The sequence below is a fragment of the Coregonus clupeaformis genome, chromosome 7, assembly GCF_020615455.1.
Source record: "Coregonus clupeaformis isolate EN_2021a chromosome 7, ASM2061545v1, whole genome shotgun sequence".
NCBI classification, from domain to species: domain Eukaryota; kingdom Metazoa; phylum Chordata; class Actinopteri; order Salmoniformes; family Salmonidae; genus Coregonus; species Coregonus clupeaformis.
Window position 1 is genome coordinate 49,193,398 of NC_059198.1, and position 14,071 is coordinate 49,207,468.

At 43.0% G+C, this 14,071-nt stretch overlaps 1 protein-coding gene across 1 annotated transcript; it reads right to left on the reverse strand.

Annotated features, from left to right (window-relative positions):
• Positions 1–2,705: 2,705 nt before the first annotated feature.
• LOC121570638 (nuclear factor 7, ovary-like) lies at positions 2,706–3,942 on the reverse strand. Its single transcript, XM_041882114.1, has one exon. The coding sequence runs from the start codon at positions 3,872–3,874 to the stop codon at positions 2,921–2,923; it is 954 nt and encodes a 317-aa protein (XP_041738048.1). The 5' UTR covers positions 3,875–3,942; the 3' UTR covers positions 2,706–2,920.
• Positions 3,943–14,071: the final 10,129 nt, after the last annotated feature.

Genomic DNA, 14,071 nt, shown 5'->3' on the forward strand with positions numbered 1-14,071 from the left:
CCCCCCCACAAAAAAAAATGGTAAAGTGGTTATCCCACTGGCTATAAGGTGAATGCACCAATTTGTAAGTCGCTCTGGGTAAGAGCGTCTGCTAAATGACGTAAATGTAATGTAAACTGGTCCTAGATCTGTGCCTGTGGGTAACAGAGACACCTCCATGTTTTCTCATTAGCACAACACAGCATGGTGTACATTACAAATGGCACCCTATTCCCTATGTAGTGCACTACTTTTGACCAGGGCTCATAGGGATCTAGTCAAAAGTAGTGCACTATATCAATCAATCAATCACATTTTATTTATAAACCCCTTTTTACATCAGCAGATGTCACAAAGTGCTATACAGAAACCCAGCCTAAAACCCCAAACAGCAAGCAATGCAGATGTAGAAGCACGGTGGCTAGGAAAAACTCCCTAGAAAGGCAGAAACCTAGGAAGAAACCTAGAGAGGAACCAGGCTCTGAGGGGTGGCCAGTCCGCTTCTGGCTGTGCCAGGTGGAGATTATAACAGTACATGGCCATTAAGGCCAGATTTTTCTCCAAGATGATCAAACGTTCATAGATGACCAGCAGGGTCAAATAATAATCACAGTGGTTGTAGAGGTTGCAACAGGTCAGTACATCAGGAGTAAATGTCACTTGGCTTTTCATAGCCGGGCATTTAGAGGTTGAAATAGCAGGTGCGGTAGAGAGAGAGAGAGAGTTGAAAACAGCAGGTCCGGGGACAAGGTAGCACGTCCGGTGAACAGGTCAGGCTTCCATAGCCGCAGGCAGAAGAGTGGAAACTGGAGCAGCAGCATGACCAGGTGGACTGGGGCCAGCCAGGAGTCATCAGGTTGAGGCATGGTCCTAGGGCTCGGTCCTCCGGGAGGGGAGGGAGAGAGGACCAGGTGGACTGGGGACAGCCAGGAGTCATCAGGCCAGGTAGTCCTGAGGCATGGTCCTAGGGCTCAGGTCCTCCAGGATGGGAGAGAGTGAGGTAGAACTAGACCTGACTATACAGGCAATAGGGTGCCATTTTGCTGATGATGTGATATTTGTATTGATGGGTCATGTCATGTCACCAGTTCAGTGCCTATTGAGAGTGTGCAAAGCTGTCATCAAGGCAAAGGGTGGCTACTTTGAAGAATCTAAAATCTATTTTTGATTTGTTTAACACTTTTTTGGTTACTACATGATTCCATGTGTGTTATTTCATAGTTTTGATGTCTTCACTATTATTCTACAATGTAGAAAATAGTAAAAATAAAGAAAAACCCTTGAATGAGTAGGTGTGTCCAAACTTTTGACTGGTACTGTATATTGCTCGTCCAAATATTTATATATTTCTTAATTCCATTCTATTACTTTTAGATTTGTGTGTATTGTCGTGTATTGTTAGATGTTACTGCACAGTTGGAGATAGGAACAAAAGCATTTTGCTACACCTACAATAACATCTGCTAAATCTGTGTATGCGACCAATAAAATGTGATTTGATTTAATTTCACAATCATACCAGAAACATAAAACATAAAACAAACATAAAACGATTACTTTTTGCTTTTGATGTGATTTGATTGGTGTTAATCCAAATCCAAACGGGCCTCCCTTGTTTATTTTTTGCTGAACCAGGACCACCCATAGTTGAGCTCAGCTCAATGCTGATTGGCTAATTATTTTATTATTTTATTATCAACTGAGGCGGAATGCTCTGCGACAACATGTCATACTAGTGAGTTCACCAGCCCCTCTCTCTCTCTGTGTCTGTCTCTATCTCGGTCTCTCTCTCTCTCTTTCTGTCTCTCTAACTGTGTCCGTCTGTCTGTCTTTGTCTGTTACTCGCTCGTCTCTGTATCTATTTCTCGCTCTCACTCTCTCCAGTCTCAACCCAAGAGGTGACCTTTCTATAAACCATGTGGATAATTTGGCATCTCAAAGTCCCTGTGCCACTGAACTCAAACCAACACGTCTCATGTTGCATCGGCCACGACTCCATGTCCTCCTCTTCTGTTTTCATAAGCAGCAGGAGAGTTTGATTTGCAATGTGCAGTCAGAGGTTTGGGTGGATAGTAGATATAATGGTGTCTCCTGTGTGTCTCTAGTCAGTAGAAGTGTACTTGATATGGGGAATAGGGTGTAATTTGAGACACAACTTATGTGTGTTGGTTTTCCCTTGTGAGTGACCAGAGTTCCGTCTACTACAGCAGTGGTTCCAAACTCTTAACCTCGAGTACCCCCAACAGGTACACCTTTCTATTGTGGTCGCAGACAAGCACCCCTGATTCTACTTGTCAACTAATAATCAACTCCTTGACAAGTTGAATGAGGTGTGTTTGTCTGGGATTTCAACAAGAAAATGTACTGTTGGGGTTCCTCGAAGACCGGTTGGGAACCACTGTCCTAGAGTATGCCAGTATTCAAACTTCTGTTTTGTTTTCCCACGGGGGGCCAGTATAAAAAAATATATATACTAAAAAAAAAAAAAAATTAAATCAAAAATGTATTCACTAAATGTAAGTCACTCTGGATAAGAGCGTCTGCTAAATGACTAAAATGTAAATGTAATACTCTTTTTGACCAGACAGCATCAGATACATGGGCTACACATACTGAGACAGAGGGGCGCTGTTTCTGCTCTGATGATTTCTCTGGTGAGATACAGTAGTTTCATCTACTTGCGAATTGGAGGACAATTATGAAAACACAGAGAGACGGTAGAGAAATTGTTTTACAATTATACTTTTTTTATTGGTTAACATTTTTGAGAATTGTCAGAACAATCGGAGATATGACAAATATGTTTGGGCTACTCTGGCATGGAGTCACCCAACTGTTAGAGTAGTAAACCATATGAACCGTCTTCACATGCAAATGCGATACAGATTGTTGTCAGTGAATCATTATTTTTGTCAAAGTGAAAGTAGTGTCTGAACTGTAATCAACATAGGACACAACGCTCATCAGATCTATCTAATTGATAGAATTTCCATGCAAGGCTTTTCTCAATACCCTCCAAGTCAATAAATCCCAAGAGGGTGTTAGGATCTTCATAGCCCTCAAATTGCCTTGGTCTTTCCTCCCTGCATACTTTGAAGATGTCTGGACATACCTGCCTTGTATCACACAGAGTGCGACCTTTCTCTGTCCACCACTGCAGGAACTCCCTGGGGTCAGTTATGTCCAGTCCAGACTGAAGCGTGGTCTCTCTCTTTTTGACCTCAGTCTCGTGTCTCTTTATTTTAGTCAGCTGTTTCTCCATATTGACATTGACAAGACCATCCCTCCTGTCTATCTCTCTCATCGCCAGCTCTTCTCTCTGCTTCAGCTTGTTGATTACTTCCTCAAACTGGGTCCTGATTTTTTCCTTGACTTGGTTGGATTTCTCTCTTCTCTTAGAGATGTTATTTTGTTGACGTGCTCTTTTATGTTGCACTTCGTTGATGTCTTCCTTCAGAATACCTAATGCTGAGACCACTTCTGTCATCAGATCCTCCTGTGCCTCTCTCATAGGTTTGAACGTGTGTCCTCTGTGGTCTCTCCCCTCCTTACAGACCAGACAGATCAGCTTACTGTCTGTCACACAGAACAGCTTCATCGCTTCTCCGTGCTCAGCACACTCGCCTCCTCTCTCAGCTGTAGATCTTTGTCCTCTGGTCTGCTCCAGTCTCAGCTGGTCCGCCATGTTCTTAACCAGTCTGTTGATCTGGAAGTTTCTGTCCGTGACCAGAGCTCTACACTCAGGGCAGCGGGGACGGAGTCCAGCCTCCAGGATCTGTTCAAGACATCTCTTACAGAAGGTGTGCTGGCAGCTGAGAGACACAGGGTCAGTGAAGATATCTGTACAGATGGAGCAGCAGAGGTGGTCGGACAGGGCAGAGGAAGATGTAGCCATTCTGGAGCTGAAAGTGTCGCGTTCACCGTTCACAGAAAGAAAATGAGAGCGAGAGAAAGAGAAAGTGAAAGTGTGTGCGTTAGATACGAGGCCTTATGACTCTACCCTCTGTTTGCCTTAGGGGGTGGGGATTTAAAGACACAGTCAAGCTAATATTAGCTTTGAAGCCCTCAATAAAAATCTGACAAATGCATTTCTCTTATCTTAAGGAAAGGCTCATTTGAATCATTCAGATAAGCAAGATGCACTAAATATTTTTCACTTCTGAAATGAAATGGCAATTTACCAAAGGGGAGTTGAAATGGTATGAAATGGCAATTTACCATTTCATCTAGGGTAGGGGAGGGAATGGCCGGCAGGGGATGTAGCTCAGTTTGTAGAGCATGGCGTTTGCAACGCCAGGGTTGTGGGTTCGATTCCCACAGGGGGTATAAAAAAAGATTATAATAATAAAGTAATGTATGCACTTAACTGTAAGTCGCTCTGGATAAGAGCGTCTGCTAAATGACTTAAATGTAAAATGTAAATGTACAATGTCACCGGTTTGCAAAAATTCAAAGGACAGATCCCAAATATCATGAAACTCTGGGGCTTTCTTTTTCACTATATAAGTTAATTTGTCAAGAGCCAGGCCTGATGTTAATTATTTTAACCAATGACCGAGTGAGGGGAGAACTGACATACTTCCAGTGGAGAGAAATTGAACGTCTAGCTTGTAATAGACAGAGGTCAACCGATTTATTTTCTCTCCTATGTAAAGAGATATTCTCTGGGTAAAGGACGCAAAGTTGAGGGATTAGAGGTATTGGGGTAGAGGTAATCTCACTTCTGTATCTCAGCACACTCCAATGATACAAGGTGACTAGATGTGTGTTACATTTAACACACAGGTCTGGGATATTAGGGTGCAAATTTGTGGAGCTTAACAGGGGTGATATATGTTCTCATTATCCAATTGTATTGTAACTATCTCAGTTGGGTGTTTATTGTCTGTATCTGAGCTCTAGAGCATATCATATGCCCCAGTCCTCTGCTGAAATATCTTCCTGCATATCTTGAATCCACTGAAGTCTCTTACTATCAGAGTGGTCTTTATGAGTAGCTATCATTTTCCCATATGGTGACGTCATTTGACCTCTCCCATAACACATATTAACAGAGAGCGTTTCTAAAGTGGTCAAAGGAGGTTGTAGGACGGATTGTTATAGACGGGAAAAAATAAGTATTTGAACAATTATTTTGTGGTAAGTTAAATTTGACCTTTAGTTCTTCAAACGACATGAGCCTTTTGTCATTGTACTGTATACGTCCATTCCTCTAACAATACCATTTTCTTGCCCATTCTTTAAACCCCCAAGTCATGTTTACCAGCTCGGGAATTGTCATTGCCCCAAATTGGTGTAAAACTGGATAATCCAGGGGATTCAGCCAGATATTGCTGTACTCGGTGCCATATAGTTAGGGTGTTTTAATAAAAAGGATTAGAAGTCTTCTTCTTTACTTTCTTCAAGGGAGCAGAGGACAAATATCCATCCCGAGTCAAGCCTTTCATGGACAACATTTCAGTCTGCAGCCAGGGTAAGTACGGCTCCTTGGAGAACCAAAACATTGCATCCCTCAGTTTTGCATTCCAGTAATACCACTGTAAGGTTTGGAAGTTGTAACCCCCCTCTGTCATATGCCAAATAAAGAAGAGAAAGTCTAATCCTTGGTTTTCCGTTGCTCCAGATAAAATGTTAGAGTATCTTTTCTAAAATAAATGTGGTGGAGCCAGAGGAATTGATTCAAATAGATAGACATTCGGGCAGAATATTCATCTTAACAATATTTATTTTACCTGTAATATATATATATATATTCTGTTACCATGGGTTCATAGTTTATTGAACTCACTGAGCTCATTTCTTGTGTGATTTTAATACCAAGATATTTGAAACCTGATTTTGTAAAGTGGTTTCTTGCATCAAACAACACAACAACATGTTCAGTCACCTCCTTGTCTGAAGGACCAGTGGATAAACAGGTTAATGTCAAGCCCTGCATGTTTTTTTCTCTCAAAACTCTCATGGAATGTAGGCCTACATTGAACACCACACATTGGCTGCTACTGTAGGCTGAATGATAGAACAGCTATTTCTATGTTAAAATGTTATCTGATGCATTTTCTCCATTGATAGCCACAGAAGCCTACTTGGCCACTGTTAAAACTGTAACTTAAAGTGGGTACAGCCTCAGTCTTAACAGTAAATGCGCGCTGGAAGTTGCACAGAATTTTCTCTACGTTCAAGTTTGTGCTCAGCAGACCTGAAATTTGCTCAGTGATGAAACAAATTTGAGGGAACATTGTGGGAGAGTATGGCAGTATCAGGGGATCCTTCACACACGGGAGAGTATGGCAGTATCAGGGGATCCTTCACACATGGGAGAGTATGGCAGTATCAGGGGATCCTTCACACATGGGAGAGTATGGCAGTATCAGGGGATCCTTCACACATGGGAGAGTATGGCAGTATCAGGGGATCCTTCACACATGGGAGAGTATGGCAGTATCAGGGGATCCTTCACACATGGGAGAGTATGGCAGTATCAGGGGATCCTTCACACATGGGAGAGTATGGCAGTATCAGGGGATCCTTCACACATGCACCTATGTTCAGTACCCTCCCCACATTGGTAAAACCTTGACTTTTTTTAGAAAGCCATTTTGGTCTTCGTGTATTAGATATAGGAACACTCTTTCCAATCTCCTGGCTTTAGAAATAATGTTTTAGCTGGAGTTCAGAAGAGAAATCTGTCTGTAACTTTCACATTTTGTTGGGGATTTATCAGGCTTCAGAGTAAGAGTGATTAAAGCAAGATTTGCGCGGTTATCGAAACGTCACGCCAGGGTAAGCCCACACGAAACACAGACCTTATGTGAAGTAGTTCTAAAATCCCCTACGGAAAAAGTAATGGTGGAAAAATGTTTGGAACCATTTCCTGGTTTTACCGCTAGGTTTATGGGTATTATGACTCATACTGTGGTACTCAATAGAATAATGACACAGAGGAACGGTCGCTCAGAACAATACCATCATATTCACTTCCTGCTCAATTGGGAAGCAATGAGCAAGAAACTAAAAAGCAGTTTATAGGAGAATATTATTTAATTGTCGACGAGTAACATGAATACTGCCTTTTACTCGGGTTCTGAGTCCTCCATGGATCACATACATTTAAGTCCTTAATGAAATGCTGTAATTTCTTTCTACTCTGCGAGTGGGAAGTGTCTAAACCTGAGGAGTGATCTAGACGTGGATCAAGAGTGCATTTAAAATCCCTGCCATTAGGACTTTACCAGGAAGGGAGGCAATCAATATAAATAAATTATCAAAGAATTTGGGATTATCATCATTTGGATCATAAACATTAACCAGATTAATACGCTGATTGAAAAGAGTTTCCCGTTTCAAAATGTATCTACCAGCTGTATCAGTTATAATATGATCCACTTGAAACTGAACAGATTTGTGAATTAAAACCATAACACCATGAGAATGAAAGGAGAAACAGGATGCCAATCACTTGCCCTGGCCATCTCCTGCATACTTTTAAGTAGCTCATCCTTCAACATGTGAGTTTCTTGTAGGAACACAATAGATGAATGAACTTGTTTAAGCCCAGTAATAACCTGTTCAAGCTTGGATAGTTTACAAACTCCACGGACATTCCACAAAGTACATTTCAGTTTTGCATTTGAAGTCATTTAACCAACGATGTAAACATGGAATAAGCTATAGCATAAACGCATATCTAAAATATGTTTAGTAACCACCAGGACCGCATTAGTATTTTGTAGTGAGGAAAATATGTAAAGATCTGTTGAAACAAACACACAGTAAAACACTGAACCCCATTCCCCTGTCTCCCTAACCAAGACATCCAAAGCTTCCCGTCCCACCTCCCCCTAATCATACAGTGCATTCTGGTGGACGACTGATCCTGTAAACGGAGGAGTCTAACCTAAGTGACGCTAAACAAAACGAAATGTCTCCTGCCTTCTCTCGGGCATTTCTCCTCACCAACAAAACAAACGGCATATCTCGCAACATGATTTGTGAAATATCAGGTAGCCTTAGTTTGAAAAGGTAAAAACAGTAACGTTAGTTAGTGAAGCCCGACACTAACATTACTGTATGGACAGTCCGAAATAGTTGTAAATGATCCGCAACACAGGGTTTGTAGTACCAAGTAACCAAATGGCTCATACATATAGCATTAACGTATACCATGATAGCTTTTAAACCCAAAAGATAATCAAAGACCAGAATTGAATAGGCTATGAGAGAAAGAGATATACCGTTGAATATTATGCCACCCAAAGGCCCTTTGCAGACGAGAATGTCTCGTCTGCAATATGATCCGAACTTTTACAACTTTATTTAGTCCCGAAGCTTCTCAGTGGTGCAGAATAAATGAATAAGGTCCCGCAATGTTATGGCTGGCTCACTGGCTAAATAAATGAGGTATCGATAGCCATTTCGTGTCCGTTGACATGGTGTTAAACATTTCACCGGCATTTTACGGTGTCCCATGTATTCCAATGGAAGAGAATGATTTAACATAACAAAAATAAACATAACTTTGACGTCCAAAGTTCAATTGACAGCTATCACGCCTGACATATGGAAGAAACGTAGCTAATTGATAAGCACAAACAGGCTACAAATAAAATAAGAAAACTTTGAGTGGGCTAGCTCGCTATGTTATTCACTTAACTGTTATGCTAGCGAGCAGCTAATAAATTGATTAGTTAGCGAGCTAGCTTATCGACAATCACATAATCTATAGTTTAATTCTCCATAGTCCAGAGTGGTGGTAAACATCACAGGGGCAACATGACTTGGAAGAAAACTCACGTTGTATGCCCTGAATGAATCCGCAGTTTAGGTGGGAGATTCAAACTCGTGTGGCCGTCCAATGTAAGTCAGACGTAGTTTAGCTGGGAAGGCTATTCCATAGGCAATGTTGAGCTACCGGAGTTGGCGTTTGACCCCATCGTAGCCTTTTCTTTTTCGGTGCAGGTCCGCAGATAGTTCACTGAAGAACGTGATCTCTTGGTCCCCGTATAATCACCTTGCCCTTGGCTTTTTTGCATCACTCTGACTTTGTCTTGAAAAGTTGAGAAACGTCATGATAAGGACTTGGAGAGAGGGGTGGCTTCTCAGGCATGTAGGAGCCGGAAGCTGATGGGCACTTTCAATGCGCAGGGGGGTCCGGGAAAATGTTCGGCCCCACTGCATCGGCAGCCATCTCTCGAGAAACGCAACTGAGTCACCATTTTCCTATTTTTCGGGTAAATTAATCAGTCTCAAGTTTGACCTCCTATGGTGGTTCTCGAGCGAGCTTAGTTTTGAAGTAAGGTCGGCCAACTGTTTTTCCAACTTTTCTGTTGTGGTTTTGACAGTGAGGACAATATTTTCCACTGTGCTAATACGTTCCTCTGCTTCGTCCAAGTGTAGCCGGCGCGGTCTGCTCGTTGCCGACTACTGCGTTGTGTTCCGGTGCACTGAAGACAAGACACTGGCGTACTTGAAGGCACTTTATTGTGTACAACTCTCTCAATCTGTTCAACATCAAGGAGAGAAAATTTTCAAAACTCTACCCTCGACCAGAATCCGCCTCTCTCAGTCGAGTACAATGCAGACTGAATATAATCACATTGAAAAATCCAAGGAATAAAATACAACATAATTGGAAAATAAACATCGCATCTGGTGTATATCTTATGTATGTGTCATATTGCATGTTATCTCTGCCAAAACTCTGAGCTTTTAGCCTTTACATTAATACTGTGCAACATGACATAAACCATCTTTCAAATAGGTAATACATACAGTAATATGCACGAAGCAACATGTAATCCTTCACATTTGAGCTTTCCAGTGCCATTAAACACTAATCAATACATGAAAACATTTTAAATGAACACATATTTTTAACCTGATATAGGGAATACATACCTGTTCAACATCAAGGAGAGAAAATGTTCAAAACTCTACCCTCGACCAGAATCCGCCTAACATAAAAAGAACAACGAAACGTGGGCTTCAACGCAAGAGGATAGAATGACGATCGCTAACTTACAGCTAAACAAAACACGAGGTTAGCTAACTTAGCAATTTCTCAAACTCTCAAAAATAGCTAAATTCACGACACAGCTTGATTAAATGTACGTACACTCATCATATAATATACATACAAGTTACTATGTGCACTGAAACGTTTTAGTTTTAACAGGTATAACAAGTTTATATCACGCCGAAGTGAACACATACCTCTCTCAGTCGAGTACAATGCAGACTGAGAAAAGCATGACACCCCTTCCGAATATAACCAAACCAACACTCTAGAGGGCGCACTTACACAACTAACTCTCCCAATATCTGTAGACTACACAAAATGCTGAACAATACAATATTTTGGTGAAATCAACTCACAAAATAAAATAAAAAATAGAAAATGAACGGTTGCAAAAATCTGTAATTCTTTGACCTGTTACATTCACCCCTCTTTAATTTCACCAAAATCCTTCACACTTCGAGGGTGGAAAATAACCAAAAACATATAGAATAAAACTCTTGTCCACTTGGTCCAAGATAGCCCTGGGACTCCATTTCCCATATACAGCGTATAAAGCTACTTACAAAGTAAGTTAAAAGAAAACAGCAGTTGATCAGGCTACTGCCCTTCTAGTGAATATGATGCCTTATACATCATATGAAATCTTGGAACACTTTCCCTCCATTATGAACATCTCATGACTCAGGTCATACTACTGGTAATAAAGAAAAATATCTTAATCTCAAAAATGTATCTAAAATAAAGAACGGAAAGACAGTGACCTTCTGACTCCTGTAACAAAACCCTTGGTGAGTGGTTTTTGCACCATGTTCTCTATCAAGCGATCGACTGCCTTAACAACCCTGCCAGTACGTGTTCTGACAACCTGACTTTCAAACCCTTGTACTTGGGAGGGTATCTGACTATCAATCAGTGTAACAGGTGAATTGACGTCCGAAGACCCTGTCTCATCTAAGTCAGGAACATCAATTGGGGCAACAGAGTCAGTGTCAGTCATGTGCAAATCAGGGGGGTCACTGGAATCCGACAAGTCTCTCACAGGTGAGTATCTCATTCTCCATCTCAGACTCATCAGCTTCTCCAATAGACTCAGAGTCAGAGGATGCGTTTAACCACGAACATGTACGGTCCTCAGAAGCATCTACTGCTAGGCCACTCAAAGCATCAACAGAAGGAGGCTGAAACTCACTGGCCACATCTGAGGCAGCTCCATTCATCTCTTCATCGCTTAGTTCTGGCATGGGCAAGAAGCTCACGTCCAACATCAAATTCCGATGAACAACTTTTGTTTTCCCACTTTCGTCTCTGACTTTGTAAACGTGAGTCTGAGGGTTCCGGTCTATGATGGTATACATAGTGGCTTCCCACTTATCCGCTAACTTCCTCTTCCCTCTCTCTGCTTTATTAGCTAACAAAACTCGGTCGCCAACGTTCAAGTGGGTTCCACGAACTCTCTTGTTGTAGCCATCAGCTTGATGTTGCTGTCCTTTCCTCGCATGCTGCTGAGCTATGTCGGCAGCCACATGGAGGTTCGCCATCAGTTTCTCTGCATAGGTCTTATAATTCACCACGACTGGATCCCTCAAGACTTGTTTGAAGACCATGTCTACTGGGAGTCTGGGGACTCGACCATACATCAAATAGAATGGAGGATATCCAGTTGTTTCATGAGTGGTGGCATTATACGCAAAAGTCAAAGTCTGTATCTGTTGGGCCCAGTGTTGCATAGCTGTCAGGGGTAGGGCACGCAACATACTGCCAAGTGTCCTATTGAACCTTTCGGTTTGCCCATTTCCCATGGGATGGTATGCTGTTGTGTGTGTTTTCATAGTCCCTGTGAGGCTGAGGAGTTCAGCTATGAGTTTGCTTTCAAAATTGGCCCCTTGATCAGAATGTATTCGCTCTGGGAAACCGTAGATGCAGAATACGTTATCCCATAACTTCTTTGCTATTTGCTTTGCAGTTTGGTTTATGCAGGGAAAGGCATGAGCCAATTTTGTAAAGTGGTCTGTTATGACTAACACATCGACAGATCTTTGCTTACAGTCCTCAGCACTCCAAAAATCAATGCACACCAGCTCCATGGGTGCCGAAGTGCGAATGCTCTCCAAGGGAGCTCGGGCAGCTGGTTCAGGGTCTTTGCAAGGATACAGCGTTGGCAGCATTTCACATATTCCTTGATGTCTCTTCCCATTTGCGGCCAGAAGAAACGCTGTCGGGCGAGGTGTGCTGTTCTAGCCTGCCCTTGATGCCCAGCGAAATCATGCACACCAGCGAGAGCTTTGGCCTTCAAGCTAGCAGGCAGCACAAACTGATACCTCTTCTCTCTGCTTAATGGGTCTTTGGTTACCCTATATAGGACTCCGTCCTGGACTTTTAGATGATGCCACTGCCTGCACAGTGTCTGGGTCGTAAGAGCTAACCTCCTCCTCCCTCGCCTAGGTGGTGGCTCACCCCTCTGAATGAGTGGCAGGACTTCCCTGATAACTGGATCTATTTCCTGGCTGTGCCTCAGCTCGCCGATGGAGAGGGCTGGAAGTGTGTCTTGTTCTGAGGGCACCGCCTGGGGAAGAACATTGAGAAACTGTGTTGCTCTTATCTCTGCTCCCCTTTCCCACTCTACATGAGCTTCACAAGCAGATTTCACATGAGAGGGTTCTTGACTGCCGGCCAGCCTGTCTTGAGTGGGGTCCATAGTTACACAGCACCCTGCATCAAGTGCCTGGAGACACTGGGTCTTACTCCGGAAGAGATCTTGGACTTTCTCCTCTTTGGTTCCCTCCGCCTCGGCCAAAAGACTTCCATAGGGCTCACTGATCAACCTTTGGCTCACTGATTTAGCAAACTGATCTCTACTCAGGGCATCTGCCACAATGTTCTTTACCCCAGGAATGTGTTTGATACTGAAGGTGTAGGGGGAAAGCTTTGCCACCCACCTCTGTTCGCAAGCGTCAAGTTTTGGTTTGGTCATTATATAGGTCAAAGGATTATTGTCGGTCCACACTGTAAAAGTGTGGCCTTTCAACCAGTGGCTGAATTTTTCACAAACACTCCATTTGAGCGCCAAGAACTCCAGTCGGTGAGCAGGATACCTCTTTTGTGAGCCAGTGAGGGTCTTGCTGGCAAAGGCGATCGGGCGTGCCTTCGTTTCTCCTTCTGGTATCTGGGACAGAACTGCCCCAAGGCCATCAAGAGACGCATCAATGGACAGAACCAAGGACTTAGAAAAGTCTGGATGGCTAAGGACCACACAATTCAGGAGCTTCTCCTTAAGGCCGGCGAAAGCGGAATCGCAGTCAAGGGTCCAATCCGCAGGTTTGAGCTTTCTGTAGACTCCCGCATTCTGACTGTACTTCCCGGCCTTTCCTCTCCGTTTCTGGCCAGCTGTGAGAGCAAACAGGGGTTTTGCGATGGAGGAGCAATTTGGTATGTAGTGTTGGTAATAAAATACCATCCCCAGGAACGACTTCACTCTGCGAACTGAAGGAGTGCAGCCATCATCTTCCATCAAGTCCCTCTTTGACATTTTGGTGATGACCTCGACCTTCTCTGGGTCAACAGCAACACCGTCACTGTCAACGATGTGTCCGAGAAACTTCACAGATCTCCGCAACAGATGGCATTTTTGGGACTCAACTTTAGATTGTGCTCCCGTAGCCTCTGGAAAACAACCTCTAATCTGCTGAGGGCCTGCTGTTCATTGGGGGCAAATATCAAGAGATCATCTAGGTAGCACAAGAGACTGCTGAAGTTAAGATCGCCAAAGATACTCATCATCATCCTCATGAAGGACGCTGGACTGTTGCAAAGCCCCTGTGGCATTCTGTTATACTCGTGCAGGCCTAATGGTGTTGTGAAGGCGGTATACTTTTTGTCCTCCTCATGCATGGGCAAGTTATAAAATCCAGACGTGAGGTCCATGGTGCTGAAGACAGCATTACCGCCAAGGGCAGCCAAGCAGTCCGATTGATGGGGCAAAGGATGAGCATCCTTGATAGTTCTTGCATTCAGCCATCGAAAGTCTGTGCATATCCGGAGGTCGCCATTTTTCTTCCAAACCATCACGAGTGGAGA